The sequence below is a fragment of the Meriones unguiculatus genome, chromosome 19 (assembly GCF_030254825.1).
Source record: "Meriones unguiculatus strain TT.TT164.6M chromosome 19, Bangor_MerUng_6.1, whole genome shotgun sequence".
Classification (NCBI taxonomy): domain Eukaryota; kingdom Metazoa; phylum Chordata; class Mammalia; order Rodentia; family Muridae; genus Meriones; species Meriones unguiculatus.
Window position 1 is genome coordinate 12353900 of NC_083366.1, and position 17754 is coordinate 12371653.

General features: G+C 40.5%; 1 protein-coding gene across 2 annotated transcripts in view; it reads left to right on the forward strand.

The window, feature by feature from the left end:
* Positions 1-17754, forward strand: part of Cubn (cubilin) — a 209521-nt gene that overhangs the window by 78556 nt on the left and 113211 nt on the right. For both annotated transcript variants that reach the window (XM_021648484.1, XM_021648485.1), the window contains exon 28: positions 7583-7733. In XM_021648484.1, coding sequence (XP_021504159.1) covers positions 7583-7733 — 151 coding nt within the window. The remainder of the gene's footprint in view (positions 1-7582; positions 7734-17754) is intronic.

Consider the following 17754-nt stretch of genomic DNA (forward strand, 5'->3'; position numbering starts at 1 on the left):
ATGACTAGGGAGTATTTATATTATGATAGCAATAGTTCCCAAAGATAATGCATTATAAATAGATTTATCTAATCAAAAAAGAACACAGAGTCATCGCAGAAGATTGAAAAACAAAAAAGCCTAGAGGATAACAAAACAAATAATTAAAATCTGACCATTACTAATAATATTTAGTGATAGTTATTTCCTCCTCTCTTTTTATGTTTATTTTATTTTAATATTCATAGGATTATCCTGTATTCTACCCTGTGATGACATTTTTCTATGGGGCATATCTATCATGTGTGTTATTTTCCACATTTTCGTTCTATTAGCACAGTGCAGCCCTAACCCTGTGAGGCATTTAGAGACCTTTGAATTTTTAGTTTCCTAAACAATTCTGAGATAAACATCGTTGTAGTTAAATGTTAAACTACACGATTATACACTGATTTAAAAAGTAAAACAATACAAACAAAAAACACAACAAAAGAACTGAAATCAGCCTTTGTGGCTTCTGTTGTAAGCGGTCCATAGAAAGCAGGACTTAAAACTATAAATGCAGTAAGAGTAGATGGGAACCAGCCAGCCCACAGAGAGCCCACTAAGCCATCTGGATTTGAGATAAACCTCTAATTCAAAGTGATACAAAATAACTCAAAATGTGGTCTTCTGCTAGTCTTTCAATCTCATGCAAAGCCTAGCATTATGAGTAATCATTGACTTTAGATGGGTATTTCACATTTCCTGCCCCACCCTGGCAGGACATGGCATCCTGGCTTTTTTCATAGAGAAGAGTTTTGTGTGTGTCTTAGATGCCAGTGTGTTGTGAGTGAGTGGCTGCATGTTTAGTGGGGAGAGGCACCAAGCCTCCAAAGAGCCGTGGTGGAACATTCTAGAGTGTATGGTGCACTATCAGCCTTCTTCAACACTTGCCTAACCACCTGCAGTTCAGTGATGTCTTCCCCAGACCCTGGGTTTTCCTATTCCTATGGACAACTGTGTATCCATATCTTACTCTGTGATTTTTGTTTGGTAGAATTACAGAAACATTCCAAAACCCTTACAATTTAAAGGCCTCATGCTTGCTAAGACAACGTGTGTAAAACTTGACAGCAAAGACTGTCATGTGCTTGAGATGCAGCTCAAAGGTGGAGTTCTTTTCCAGACTGCACCACACCCTGGCTTCAGCTGCTTCACTGGAAAAACAATGAGTCAGGGCTGTAGGCATCCTACAGTTGTGTTTTGGGGGAAGGAGAGGAATGAACAGGTGTTTCAAGAATTCAGCAGCTCCTGCCCTCTTGAGTTCCAAGGCTTAAGCAACAGGAGCTACAAGGTAGATAGGACAATGAGGAGAAAGGTCACTAAAATAAGAATAAGAACTTTGACTTCAGCACATCCATCCCCTTTTCACCTCATCAGTTAGCTTCAGCAGCTTCTACTGTCCCTTCTCTTGTTGGGCCATCCCCTGTCATGAGGGACCACACTTCTTCAACTCCTGCACATACACTTAACTTCTCCCACCACACACTGGATGATTTGCATTTCGCACTACACCCTGAACGTCAGTGGTAGATGCAGTAGCCGCTCAAACCAAGGTTACCACAGCAACAGGATGCAAGTGAAGGCTATCCATCCCCACACTTGATTCATTTCTTCCCTGTCTTCTCAGCCAGTGAGCATTCTGGGAAATGCTAAACATGAGTCAGACTCAGCTGTCTAGACTCATGTTTCATTTCGCAAAGCTAATTTTGGGTGGTTTCTTTAGAAAATAAAAAAATAATAATTGTGTTCTCTTAATGTCTGACCAAAAGCTAGAAGGACATTTCGAACATATTCCACATGTCAGACACTGTTGCCACGTTGTATTCTCATTTGCCACAAAGCTGTAAGTACCAGATTGTGCCAAACTTGCACATTCATAAAAAAGCTTGGATTTTGAGAAGTTCAGTAACTTCTACAAGGCTGTGTGGTAAGCAAAGTTCCTATAGCTAGACTGCCTGATTCAGACCATGCTGTCTATGGATGTCCTAACAAGGAAATGACTTGACTGCTTCCATCAATCACACTTGACTCTAAAGAGCCCATCTCAGAACTCCCTCCCAGGGGCTGAATCAGCTTCCTTGACTAGAGTTTCCGTTTGCATAAAGCTAGTCTCTGCTGCACCTGAAGAGTCTTCTTTACTCCAGTTACATGTTCAGATCTGAAGCAGTTTTCCTTGGGAGTTTCCAAGATTTACATACAATAAGATGGGATGAAAATTTTCCAACTTTACTACAATTTTAATAGTGTCATACAAGAAAGTCTTAATTTGTTTAAAGTAATCTGCAACTGAGAAAATGAAATTTACTTCTAGACACGATTCAAGAAAGTTAAAAAAAAAAAAAGAAAAAGAAAAACCAACACTTTTGATCACGGTTTTGGCTCAGTGGTACAGTGGTTGCCTACCACTGGAAAAGATGTTAGGGTTGTGCTCCAGGACCAGAAAAGAAAAATAAAAAGGAAAGGAAAAATAATGCACAAAGAATACATTTTGTGCTAATCTGAGGACTGTTTAAACTGTCAATCCACATTCTCAGTATTTAAGAAAATGCCCATCTATTCATCGTATGTGCCACTCATATATGCCAGTTAATTACGATCTTCATTCATTATAGTCACAAAGTTCAATTTCACAAAAGAGCTTCATAAGACAACTCAAAAAGAGACTCATGAAGAACACAGTTCTCTTCTCGAGAGTTCTTGGCATTATCACAGGGAGAGCCTGCTGTGGTATTTATCAGAGAACATGTGCCATGAGGTTATGCTCACTTACTAATTTCCAGTGATTCTGAAAGTGCCCACAAAGCCGGGACTTTTTGTTGGTTTGTTTGTTGTCTGGTTGACTGCTTTTTAAGACAGGGTCTCTCTACATAGCCCTGGCTGTTCTGGAACTCACTGTGGAGACCAGGCTGACCTCAGACTCATAGATATTCATCTACCTCTGTCTCCCAAGTGCTAGGATTAAATGCATGTGCCACAATGTCTGAAAGCCATGGTACTTTAATGTCCAGGGCCAGTGAGATGATTCAGTGAGTGAAGGCACTTGCAACCATGAGGCAGGCAACTTGGGTGTGGTTCCTAGATATCATGGTAGAAAGGAAGAATTAATTCCTCACCTTCATTGTCCTCTGACCTCCAATTGGGTACCAATGCATATATGAAACATACAAACATTATTCACACATATATACATGTGCAATAATACAAATTTAAAAACAAAAAACAAAACCAGGCCAAAGAGGAAGACAATGCAGACAGTCCTGATGAGACCCAATAGGCTATGGTCAGATGGAAGGGGAGGAGGACCTCCCCTATGTGGACTGGGAAGGGGCATGGGAGGAGAAGAGGAAGGGAGGATGGGATTGGTGGGGACAAGTGAGGGGGCTACAGCTGGGATACAAAGTGAATGAATTGTAATAAAAAATTTTAAAAGTACTAAAACAATATATTTTTTTAAAGGCAATGGATTTGAGAAGTGAGGCATGGGAGGAGTTGGAGGTAGGAGAAAGTAGAAACATGATATAAATACTCATAAATAAAATTACCAAAGACAAAACAAGCAAATAAATAAACAAAACAATTATCTTAGTAAGCCAGGGAGATGGGTTAAGCAGGTAAAAGACACTTGCTGTGAGTACTTGATGAGCTGAGTTTGATCCCCAGAACCCACATGGTGGAAAGAAAACACAGATTCTGAAAGTTCTTTTCTGACCTCCTGGTGAATTCTGTTTCATACCTGCATACCTGCCTTCATGTACATATAGCACATACAAGCACACTATAATAATAATAGATAACATTTCAAGAAACCTTAATATCACAATAATTGGACTGTTGTTTCAAGAAACCTTAATATCACAATAATTGGACTGTTGTTTCAAGAAACCTTAATATCACAATAATTGGACTGTCGGTTGTTGACATACTGTGTGTGCCTTCAATTCCATATCATCTGCTTTTGGAACCCTTAATATTGAGAGGGGATCCATGAATTATGCATATTGTAATTGGAGTCTGAAATCACTAATGGTTCCCGTGTTTGCACCAGATTGTCAAACACACAGGAAGTAACCATGTAGTTCAGCATTTTGAGAAGTGTAGCCTGGGCAATCAACTCCTCCTTTTCTGTGTGTCCTGACAAGGGCTGAGATGTTCTTGATAAGGTGCAGGTGAGAGAGACTTGAACTACAAACATCACACATGAATGGTGTTCCTAAGAGACAAACTGACAAGATTGAACACAAAAGGCCTTATGATACACATCACTTTTGAAATGTTTGATGGCCAATGTGACAAAGTGAGAATCATTTTAAGTATATAAAATAAAAAGACTTGCAGTGACACAAATTAGAACTCCTATTGAAGGTGAGACATTCTTGTCTGTAGTTTCCAGTTTGCTTTAAATTAGCTCAGTTAGAATGTCTCAATAGTTCTGTGGCGTAGATCTTCATATTTTTACCAGGTCAAAGCCAGCAACCTTTCTGGTCGTGGCTATGAGTCACAGCTGGGATGTACTGTGGCTAACATTCTGCCTTGAAAACAGAATCAAGAGCAGCAAGATACCAACTGGTTTCTATGGTGACGGTATTTGTATACTTTGAAAAATGACTGTTACTTTCTGTGTGATGAGTTCACTCGAGAATGAATTGTGGAGGTGACATTAGCCATCTGTGTGAATATAAACAAAAAAATCTGATTTAATTAAATGTAAATGTTAAAAGGATATAAAACTGAAGGAACCTGCTGGGTTTTCCTCCTCTCTAGTAGAAGGATTGTTGTGCACTAATTAGTTCACTAATTTACTTGACATTTTATTTAAAAATTTTCAAATATGTCCACTTGGTGTTTATTGTAATGTTTCGTTTCATCCTTCCCAAAGGAGAACGACATTTAGTTGTCTTCTTCAGTGTTTCCACAAACCCATCTTCCTTGCCCACCAACTCAGCTCAGTCCCACTCACAATGCACTTTTTTAGGACCACTAGCTTCTGGCATCTAGGAGTTCTTATTTAGTGTAGAAATCCCATTAGAAAGGAAGAAAAAATGCTCTCTACACCATGTAAAAGGTCACAGCTCTTAATCTTGTTGAGCTTGGAAGAAAAATGGTTCTCTGTAATGTATTATAATATATAGTGACCTTGTATAGAATCAGACCATGTTCCTCAGCTTACTGCTACCCAGGGCTTACTGCATTCCCTCAGCTTGAGGGTGCTTACAGTCATGAAGGTGCTTACCTAAGGTTTTGAATGTTAAAAACCAAGTAATTTCAGCTCTGGACACTAAAGCACAATCCAGAGTTAGAATCTCTTGGGTTTAAACACTGTAAGCTGAAAGACTCGCTTAGTATGTCATTATTTGGCAACAGGGTATTTTTTTTTATATTTAGTTTCAAAGTAGACTTCATACAATAAAACTGATGAAAACCCCGAGAAACACAGTCTGCTATGAGACAGTGATTGAGGAGAATTCCCAGGGCTGCTTGGGAGCATTCATAGTACAGCTTGGCCTCATCTTCCTCTTACCTCCAGCTTGAGAAGGTGATAGAGCCCAAGACTTGAGGTGAAGGGCTTTGGCTTCTGTTTCTCCTTTTCTGATTTTCTTGTTGTGTCGTCTTTCTTTCTTTCTTCTTTTTCTTTTGTCTTCCTCTTTCTTTCCATCTCCCTCCTTCACCTGGCTTTTGTCTATAAGTAGTACTCTTGGAGTTTTTATTACTGCAATAAAAAACATGTTCAAAGCAACTTAAGAAGAAAGAGGTCATTTTAAGCTTAACTTCCACATTAGAGTCCATCAAGGAGGACAGTCAATACAGAACGCTGGAGGCAGGAACTGGAAGCAGGGACCATGAAGGAATGCGACTTCCCGGCTTGCTTTTCATGGCTTGCTTAGCCTGTTTTCTCATAGCATCCAGGACCACCACCCTCAGGCATACACAGCCCACTGGCCCCTCCCACATCAGTTATTAATCAAGAAAATGCTCCACGGGCTTACCCAGAAGCCAATCTGGTGAGGGCATCTGGTGAGGGTATTTTCTAACTGACGATCCATATTCTCAAATGACTCTAGGTTGAGTCAAGTTGACATAAAACTAGCCAGTGCCTGTAGTATGATAGAAACCTGATAAGAAACATAAGTTTTTAAGCAAGAATATTTGCAAAACAGAAACAGGAGAGGTAAAGTAATAAACCTGAGAAAAGAACACTATTTTTATTCTTTTATATAAAAACCATGATTTAATACCAAGTGGTGAATGGCATATTGGACTCTGTTCCTCATTTTAAATCTCTTCTGACCTTCCCCACATCTCACAAGCATAATGAACAACTGGTTGAGAATTTGATGAGATGGGCCAACATTAAAAAAATCTGTGATTTATTATGAGCTTTGAACAAGACAACACCTAAGTCAACACTCTACAGAATGAACAAAACTCATCCAAACCTACAGTAAACTGCAGGAAATGACTAGACCGATATTTACAATCCTATAATTCAAATTTTTATCTAGCTACACAGAAGCAGTAGTACTAATTAAGTTCTTAAAGTACATGCATTCATGGCAGAAACCAACGTTTCCATGCACGGGAGCTGTACTGGAATCCTGTCCTCATAATGCTCTGGTCGTAACAGTGAGGGACAGCAAACCCAGGAATGGCATGCCCCCTAAGGAACTCACACTCAGCAGGGGCAAGAGGGTGCTGTGCCCATCACTAGGAAGGGAGGGGATGTGAAGGACGCATAGAAGTGAAGCACTATGGGTTTCACAAAGTATGGGCGCTCAGCCCTGTAAACCCGGCATATGAGCAGCTGAGGCAGGTGGATTGTTACACACCCTCTCAATCCTGCCTGGCTAGAGAGTGAGACCCTGAAAAAAAATCACATCTGATCATTGCAATTAGGCAAGGTTCACAAAAGTGCTTTGTAAAACTTGGTTGTAAGGTTTTTATAGCTGAGTTAATGTGTTTAAAGCATATTATATCACATTTTAGTAAATAAAAGAAACTTCATCAGTTTGCACAAAACGTACATCCACTAGAAGAGTGGTCAGGAAAGGCTGCCGGTGACGGAATGATAGAGTGCTTGCCAGGAACACGGGAGGGGTCGATCCACACAGGGAAAAAATAGCCTGAAAAGAAGAATAAGAACAATCAGAGGCCAGGCATGGTGACCTTTAATCCCAGCACCCTGGAGGCAGAGCAGGAGAATCTCTGTGAGTTTAAGACCACCCCGGTCTACAGAGTGAGTTTCGGGACAGCCAAGGCTATAGAGAGACATTCTCTAGCAAAACAAAACAAACAACCACTACGAAAAGGAATAGTCTGCATAGTTTTTTATATTTTCCATTTTGTTCTCACAGGCAGCTCATTTTAAGTGGAATGAAGTGATATATGTAGACTGCATGGGATTCAGAGGAAATCTAATGGCCTGCCACATGAGGAGACTACATTTTGAGACTGGCATTGTTTTTCCTAAGTGAAAAAGAAAGCTCCTTTTCCCTAAAAACAAACTAACAACAACAAAACATGTGCAGCGTTTTTACTTAAAAGAATTTCTTTTTGGTTTCAGCTCTATGACGGACCACAACGGATGGGACGCTACTGTGGAACAAATCTCCCCCCATCAGGGGCTACCACAGGCTCCAAGCTTCATGTACTGTTCCGTACAGATGGGGTTCCATCAGGGGAGAAAGGATTTAAGATGCAGTGGTTCATTCATGGTAAGCCCCTTGTTGATTTTGGTTGTATTAATAATTGTTATTTGGCCAAGAATTGTCTCCATACCAATTCAATCCTTGGAAACAGTAGCATCAACAAATAATGACAGCAAAGTAGTAACCTAGAGCTAGGCTTTAGATAACTTATTGAGACATCTGTGGAACTGTGAGAGTTAAATTTTGCTGGCATTCTGAGAAGAAATGAAGTTAAAGTAGAAGAGAGTTTGATAACTGCTTGGGTAGGTAAAGTGATAATCTGCTTTAGGGCAGACAGAATAGGTGTTGAGCTTGGTGAAGTGAAATGGTGGAAAGACAGTCTACCCAGAACCTGGTGAATCCTTCTAAAGTATTCAAATCACATAGTGTCCTATCTAGAGTTAAGTGGCACCAGGGTGTTTGCAAGGGTCCCTGAAGGAGACAACTTTCTACTTCAAAACTCTAAAGGGCAGAAAGCTTTTCTGGGTATCGAAATGTCATGGCCAAAGGCTTCAACATGTGCTCCTTGATCTTAGGTACACATAGGAATTGCCTAGGAGTTTGAAGACTGGCCTGTGTTCCAGTCCCTAAGAAATTGGATTCAGTTGGTCAGTGTTTGATTATTGTCACTTTCAATCCCTTCCTAAACAATGCAGTCTTGCAGTCAGGTTCGAAGAATGAAGAGATGTGGGCAGTACTTTTGCTAGTTGGTTTTTTATTCAAGAGAGTACTCATCCTCCCCTCCAGGCTGTTCTAGCTTCTCTGGGTAGAGGCCACCCTAAAGAGCTTGAAGGGATGGTCATTACTGGCTACGCCCAAATTACTGTATCGTTGGGTTCTTCTAGACAATATGCCAAGTCCCCTGTTGAAAGCTCTAAGGTTTTATTGAGCCAAGATTTTTCTTTCACTTCTATTTGGAATCTGTCTTCTTTTAAGAGAGTCAAAGACACCCTCTGTCTATTCTCTTTTCCTGTTTACTATTGCAAAATTTTCCCCATTTGATGAAAATTTGCTAAACTCAGAGCCAGAGTTATGCAACAATATTTTATTAGTTAGGACCAAAACTAAAAAAAAAAAGTTTTAGCTCTACTGTCCACTATATAAAAATGGTACTTGACAATAATCTTCTAGAAGGAGAGCAGCAGCAGCTTAAGCCAATACAAAATTAATTGCTATGGCATGTTATCATCATGCCATATGTTCTACATGTTCTATATCTGAACTATGTAACTTCAGGATGACTTGAGAGAAGGAGTCAACAGAGTAAACATCAGGCAGAAGGTCTTCACTGGGAATGGTACCCTGATTATCCATCAATGGTACCCTGATTATCCATCAATGGTACCCTGATGATCCATCAATGGTACCCTGATGATCCATCAATGGTACCCTGATGATCCATCAATGGTACCCTGATGATCCATCAATGGTACCCTGATTATCCATCAAAGGAAAACCGAAAACAAAGATTATAAGCTGTCATTCTTCTGTTTATTATAGTTATGGGTATCAGGGAATGCTTTCATAGTAGATACCATGACATAACTAGGGACACAGATCTAATTGCAGACACTGAAATGGTTCAATTTCCACATCCATTACAGTACAGGAAAGACATTACGCATGCAAATGAATATTCACAATCAAATCAGGTGAGGACTGAAGGAACACAGAGAAAGAGATCAGATGGCTTTAGGGTAAGCAGGCAGGCAGGCAGGCAGGAGGGCAGGTAGGCAGGCAGGAAGGCAGGCAGGAAGGCAGGCAGGGAAGTCTTTTATGAAATTGAGATCCCTGCAGGGCTGGAGAGATGGCTCGGAGGTGAAGAACACAGGCTGTTCATCCAAAGGTACTGAGTTCAATTCCCAGCAACCACATGGTGGCTCACTACCATGTATAGTGAGATTTGGTGTCCTCTTCTGGTACACAAGAGCACATGCAGGCAGAATGATGAAGAAGGGAGGGAGGGAGGGAGAGAGAGAGGGAGGGAGGGAGGGGGGGGAGGGAGGGAGGGGGGGAGGGAGGGAGGGGGGGAGGGAGGGAGAGGGAGGGAGGGAGAGAGAGAGAGAGAAAGAAAGAAAGAAAGAAAGAAAGAAAGAAAGAAAGAAAGAAAGAAAGAAAGAAAGAAAGAGGAAACTACCGTAGTCACAGTGTCTTCCTGGGCATGGTCTTCATAATTCCTAAAAACATGTAAGATTCCCATCTTAAAATACAGAGTACAATATAAAATATACCCTAAACATAGTTATGCCTCCCTAAACAATAGGGACTCGTTTTGATAATGCATTGTTAGACCTTTTCATCATCGTGAGCATCGCAGAGCATTCTTAGAAGGTCACCTGGTGACAGAATCTGTGGGGCTACCTAGGTTTATGCTGCGCATCCTTGACTGGAATTCATTTTGCAGCATGTGACTCTCAATCTTCGAATGTAATAACTCATTACATGTGTTTCTGTGTACATGAATACATATAACATATCAGTATACAAAAGCCAAAGCCAAGACTGTGCATAGATCCTCTGGGTTTCTGCCCAGAGTCAGTCAAGATCCCCAGCCTGACCTGGCTCTAAGCATCTCTTCTTCACCTGGCCAGGAGGAATGATGTTAAGTCTCTGTTCTCTTCTCATCAGCATCAAATCGGATGAAGCCCCCTCCCCTCTGGCTCCCTTCCACACAATGTTATATAAGAGCTCAGCAAATGCTTGCTTGCAGAGCTCGGAATTGACAGTGACATCATTTCCTGAGCACTGTGGCTCAGGAACCACTACACACTTAATTCATTTTGCTCCGTAATAAATAAATCCATTTACCCAGTGTGCCTTTCTGTCAACAGCACAAATCTTTTATTTACTTTGAGAAAATGGATCTACAAGCGGGCTTTCTCTATGGGTCCATTTTGAAAGTAGCTCTGTAGACACAAAATAAAGCTCACACTACAGTGTTTTTATGCAGATCTTCAAAGAGAAGCCCACCCTGGAAATAAAGGAGTAGCCACGGTCGGTCGCCCTGCCTGGCTAACCGGTTCACAGGATTCAGCATTGACAGCTTTGTTCCAAAGCTCAATTCTATCCTGGGAGCCTGGGTCTGAGCCGCTAAAGGGTGTATAGAACTTTCCCTAAGTTGTGTGAATAGGAGCCTGCCAACCAGCTGCATACACCCCTCCTCCCTTCCCAAGGCTCCCCAAGGCCTCTTCCCCGCTTGGCCGTGGGATCCAGCATACAAACAAGGTCAAGGAGCTTTGTGAGCAGAGAGTGACATTTGCAAAGGCAGCAGGACACTTCAGCTAGGGAGCCAACAGGGGAAGAGCTAAGTGGCATGTGAGCAGGAGGTGATGTCATCATGAACTTCCACAAAGGAAAGTGTGGCCTTTTCTTTGGAGAGATAGATGACATCATCCTCCCAGATGGGGCCACTTCATTCTGTTTTCTTTTTAGTTGTTAATGAGATTTCTAGGCCTTAGAGGTTTTAGAAATTGGTTTGGGAGAACATTTTAAAACATTTTTCAAGAATGTGAGTGACTTGAGTTCAAAAGATAGTGCCTTCCTGGCTATCTGGACATTCAGCCCTGCACCAAGGGCTTCTCAAAGATTTACTTTTGGAATGATGGCCAGGAACCTCCACAGGGTCAGCCATTTTTCTTTTCAATCCTCATTGCAACTCTTTCTCTCAAAAAGACAGTAATAGTTTGTGGTTACTATTTCAGGGGAATTTCTTCTAATTTGACATTTTTATTTATTTTATTTGTTTTTGTAAGCTTGGGTTTCTGGGAACACTCAAGTTTTAAGTATTGTGCTTCTGATATGTATATATACACATATATACATATATATACGCATATATATGATAACATGGATGCTGAGTGGTCAGGTTCTTAGAAGCAGATGGATGGCACACAACATCAATGATGCCTGTTTTAAAAAGAAAAAAAAGGAGTATTCTTTAAAATATATAGATAACAAGCATCCTAACATAGCAGAGGAACATGCAGCACACAGAAGATGTTTAATATATCTCAGTATTAAATGCTATAGATGAAAAATTAGAAAATATTATGAAAGACTCCATAGGGGCTGAAAATGAGTGAAAGGTTGCGAAACACTCCAAAAATCACATGATTGAGAATAAGGTAGGATTGGCTGTCCAACTAATGAAAGACAAGCACAGAAAGCCTATACTTTGCTGCCACCAGAAAAAGAACATAGATGGATTTTGTTTTTCTGTCAATGGCTGGCTGGCTGGATCTCAAGGCTTTGGACGTGCCAGGCAAGCATTCTGTCTCTTTGTGGCATGTTATCCCCAATCCCCAGAGTTGGGTTTTTATTTTGAGGAAGTATAGTGGTTGCACAGATGTACATTCTAATAATAACATAGGTAGTGAGACTATTTTTCACAGCACACAGAAACAATGACCTGAAGGTGCCTGTGAAGAAATGGCTCAGCAATTAAGAGTACTGGCTGCTCTTCCAGAGGACCTGGGTTCAGTACCCAGCACCCATGTGGTAGCTCATAAAGTTCCTGTGGATCCAGTGCTCTCTGGATTCTGTAGGTGTCAGACACGCACATGGTGCACAAACATACCTGCAGGCAAAACACCTATATACATAAAGTAAAAAAGAAAACTGAAAAATTATATAGGTAAGGCGATACAGAAATGCAGACAGAGATGGAGTGACTTGTGGGCACTGTGAAAACAGAACAGGGAGAAAGAATGGGAACAGAAATCGAGGCAGTGTATCAGGAGCTGTGTGGAAAGTGGGATAGCAGATGTAATGCCAGATTAGATGACTGAGTCCATGCAATGAAAAGAAGGGTCTTAGTCAGTCCACCATCCCACAGTAGAGCATCTGGTTCTAGATGGCGCTGGTAACCATAGCCAGGGAGCCTGTGCTTCTGTGGAAGTAGGAGCTGCAATCTGAGCATGCAGAATTCAACATCCTTTGAAACGACTGGAAAAGGTGTTCTTCCGGCCATTGTCTGTGTGCCTGGGAAAGTTGTTAGGGCCCGGGCAGAAAGATGATGCAGTAAACGTCTGACTGGTAAATTCAGCATCATAAATGTAATAGCTTTTTATTTTATGGCCAAGACTTTTAAACTAAGAAATACCATATTAGTCTTTGTCCCTGTGGTGTATACAATCCAGTTATGAAGAATCCTTGAAAGACATACAGCTTGTTTAAACAGCATTCCTAAGAAATGAGTGATTATTGTTTTTTCCCATTTTTTTTCACGTGTATGTGTATGAAGGTGTTACTCTCCATGTGTGCCCATGGATATGGAGGCCTGAGGCTGATGCTGGGAATAATCCTACATTATTCTTCTACATTATTCATTGACATGGTCTCTCAATCAACCCTAGAGCTCATTGATGTATCTGTTCTTGGTAGCCAACTTTCTCGATGGATCCTGTCTCTGCCTTCAGAGTATAGAAATACAAATGGGTTGCCATGCCCATTTGCCTTCTTAACTTGGGTTTCTGGGTTCCAAAATTCAGCCATTATGCAAGTACTTTAGCCACTGAGTTGTCTCCCAGCCCACTATCATTGTTCTAAAATCAGGGAGCGGAAGATGCTAGTGAAGGAGTTTATGATTGGAGAAATGGCGACAAACAGACAGGACCTGAGGGGAACTGTGTGACTATGTTACTGAAAGAGAGGGATACAGATGTATAAAGTAAACAGGCTAAAAGGTCAAGGTAGCTAATCTACTGCTCCTTAACAAAGAAACTAAAGGTGATACAGCCAGCACTGCAGTAAATTCTAACACATGACTGCCACATTTTTTTCCCTGATACTTTCTTCAATGCCAAAGCTTGGAAATCATATTATTTCAGTTTTCATGTTTGAACATTAGTTTGAGGCCTTTTTAATTATTTCATGATTATTCTTTTGTGCCTATCTTGAGCCTTCTTTCTTCATGGTATTTGCAATGAAAGTGAGTTTATGAAATGTGGTCAGATTCCAATCAGCAAAACTGGCCTGTGTATCACCCGCTCTGGGAGAGCCCTTCCTCTCAGTTGGTGATGGAATTACTTTCACAGTGCCACTTCCTGCTAAGCCGTGACAAATATAACATCACACTGAGAGAAAAGAGAACACAGGCGCTCCTCTACTGTTAAGGGGCCCTAACTTAGGATCAAGGTACGCCTCCCTCGTGCACCAAATCGTTAAGCTAGTGATTGGAAAAGAAGAGAAGAGGGATGAAATCCGGTCATTGTTTTAAGGTTATACTGTGATATGACGTGAATTCTGTTCGGTTTGGACAGAGATTTAAGAAAAAGCAAAGGAAGAGCCGCTAGTTGTGTTCACGTCCAAGGGCAGTTGTTTAACAGCTCACTGAATTTCCCTCAGATTTTTGTATACTGTACACAAAACGGTATTTTGCCCGCTTTAATACTTTGAACTTCTGTCTTAGTGATACTTTAAAATACGTTTAGGGCTGAAGACCAAAAATGAACGGTGCCTTCATATAGAGCCAAGCTTGGGTTTTTCATCATGGTCCTGTAGCTGTCTTTTGATTTTGGTAAATTCTTTATTTTTATTTTTTTTTTATTACAATTTATTCACTCTGCATCCCAGCCCCCTCCCTCAACCCCTCCGGATCTTGTCCTCCCTCCCTCTTCTCCTTCCCTGCCCCGCCCCCAGTCCACTGATAGGTTGTAGCTTTGTTCAAACCAAGTTCTGAATGAAGGACACTAATTTAAACCATCTGTTTACCAAGGCAGGCAGCAGTTCCTGCATGTATTTCTAGATATTTAGAGGGCTGAGCAAGACACTCGCTTGAGCTCATTAGTTTTAGGTTACCCTGGGCAATATAGGGAGTGAGCTTGTCTCAAAAAAACAAACAAACAAACACAAAAACAAACAAAAAAATCTGTTTACCAATAATCCTACTTTTGGAATAAATTTCTAAATTTCTCGGAAGAAAGAAAGAAAGAAAGAAAGAAAGAAAGAAAGAAAGAAAGAAAGAAAGAAAGAAAGAAAGAAAGAAAAGTTACAGCTCATTTTGCTTTAGGCTCAAGCAACTCATAGCAAGTTCTGTGATCAGAAGCAATGGTGAACATGAGCAGATCTTTCACAATGTGTGGAAAAGCAAAGTCCTTCTTTTCTTATTTATTTTTTGTTCCTTGACAACACAGTAAATACGTATATACATAAACACACAAAGCTGGCCTTCGTTTAATGTTGGCCCTGAGTCTGTAGCCAAAACCTCTGGGACCTTGTAGCCCATTTCCCACATTGCCACTGTTTGAAAACATCTGAGTTCTATTTCCACTGCTACTCTTTCAAACAGTTATAAAACAGAAAAAAATAACCCTCAAACAATCATGACCTTCCAAAGTCATATATTACACAATTTAGAATAATCCTTGATTTAGAGCCAAAGGGAGAGTTTTCTCAAATCTTCTATTTGTGTTCTGGTTTCCTGGCAACAGCATCCCTGTTAGTAATTTGCAATTTTTTTTTTTTTTCTGGAGAGTCCACATTTTCTCATACAATGAAAAAGGAAGCAGCCGGCTATTTCTTTTCAAGTTCAAATACTGTAACAGACACAAATGACCAAACTTACACATGATAGCCATTATGTTTGGTATGGAACATTAATTCTTATCCATATCTCTTAACCATTACGTATCTACAGATTACTTTTATGTGAATGTGAAACTAACACTAATCATCATTCTTTCACCAAATAAGAGTCTCTGGTGTAGGACAGAATGTTATTATAGAAGGTGGTAGAATTGTGTATGTATGTAACGAGTGATACAAAATCATTTCTTTTCTAATGCTTTTCCTTCTTACTATATAGACTAAACAATGTAAGTATTAACCACCTAAGAATAACTTTAACTCTATATTTAGGAATATTTTTTAACATTTTATTTACTTACAGTCTTCATTCATTTATATGTGTAATGTGTATGTGTGCACACCATGGTATGTATGAGGGGGTCAGAGGTCCACTTATGGGAATTAGCTCTCTTCTTCCACCATATTAGTTGTTGACCCACTTCTCTGGCTAGTAAATGCGTCTCAAGTCACTAATTATGACAAAACAAACTACAATGGCCTGAGAAAATTGAATTAAAATATAACTGAATACTTAGTGCACTGACCCTAGTGTCATTTTACTTATTATTACTCCTGGTGTTATTATTTTGAAATGATAATTTCAGTGTAGTGGGTACTTTAAAATATATCATCTCTCATTATAACAATTCTGTGAAAGAACAGTCTCATATTGTATATAGAAATGATGGAGAAATGTGCCTTCAAGAAATAAAGTGACTAACTCAGACTCAGAAGTCCAGAGATGGTGGGATCAGTCCCAAGAAGCCTTTGTGTCAGACACCAAGGTCTGTGCTTTAAGTAGTTGCCTGCTGCCTGAAACCAGCAATTTCTTCAACAAGTTTCATTGTGAAAGGGGGGCCTTACTCTGCAGTATAGAGAAAGTCAGAGCTTACAGTAGCTAATTTTATAAATTCCGTAACAATAAACATATAAAAGAATTTATCTTTCCCATGTAACTTATACTCTAGTTCAAGAGCTTTCCTGAAAGTTAAACTAGTTATTCTATGTTTCAGTTTAAGTCGCAGCACACTGCGAAGTCCTGTGGTGAGGTCTGAGCACATTGTCAGACGAAGGACTGGTTCCAAAGCGCTCATGTTTGTTCACCTTTCCTCACAGTGTTTTCTGTCTGCCAGTGCATTGATAACACACATGCTTGCTAAGCATGAGTTCCACCACTGAGCTATGCTCCAGTCCTGGCCTGACTCATGTACATAACTTTATGTTAGAGTTAGCACGTGTGGTTGGTGGAATTAATTGATCTGGGAGAAAACAAGATTAGCTAGCCCGTTGCCCAGGGTTAGCTACAAAGAGTAGCTTACAAGGAAGAGTTAGGTTACAGTAAGAATGGCAGGCTAGCTATCTTCAGAAGAGTTTGGATTGCTCAGCATGGGCCCTGAGGATGGGTGAAGTATGTGAGGACTTGGCTGACTTAGTTCTTCTGTTTGCCTTTAGAGAGGCTGGCTGGCTCACCGACTGCTGCCCTTGATATAATACTACCAGAACACAATCTCGGAATCATCTATCTCTGTAACCTTGGTTTCTGCCGCCATCTTTACATGGCCTTCCCCTTCTGTATGTCTGTCTCCAAATTTTCCTCTCAGAAGACAGTCATGTTGAACCTCATTCCAACTATAAGGCAGTGGCCTCTCCTTGTTGATTATGCCCATGGTTGTATCAACATGGTGCCATCTGTTTTTGTTTGTTTTCTGCTGTGGAGCAACCTCCCTGTGGAGAAAAGCCTGAGAATTGAGAGCAAAGTGAAGGGCAGAATTAGAAAGAAAGGGATGAGGCAGAGCCTTGGAGGCTCTCTGAACTTCTCCCTGGAAAAAGTTGTCTAAAATAATGACATTAAAGAATTGAAGGTTTTGAACACTTTAAAATAGAGGTGTGAGTGTTGGACTTACAAATGTCTGAGGGCATTATTCTGCTATCTTTGCCTGTTCCTAGCCATCCCACCAACTGGTGCTCTGAGGCAAAATCCTCCTTCCTCTCCCAACTTTTGTTGTCTGCTAGAAATTCTTGGATTTCGTGGATTATAGCAATCACAACCTCAACTTCTGCCTCTGTCTTTATGAGGGTGCCTTCCCTCAGTGTCGGGTTCACTCTCTTCTCATGAGGACATGTTAGATGTTAGGTTCTAGTCCTGCCCTAATCCAGGCCCTTGCTGTGACTTGAGAACATTGAGAAGACCTGCCTGTCAGAGTCTCAGGTTCCTAGCCGACATGAACTTGGGAAATGACTCCCCTTACTCCAGCGTGTTTCAAAGGACTTTGAAAACCTGTCCTTCACTCTGGCTTTGTCTGTGTTCTTGTTTCTGTGTTCTTGTTTCTTCCTTTTTCCTTAGGAGAGTTTCATAGTTTTTATCTTTGAAGACAAGACAAGGACAAAGTCTCCCAAGTTTGTCAGTACTGACCTGAACTTTAGAATTTGTAGATTAATTTTCTAGGGAATGTTTGTAGGTTATCATTTATTTGTGAGAACA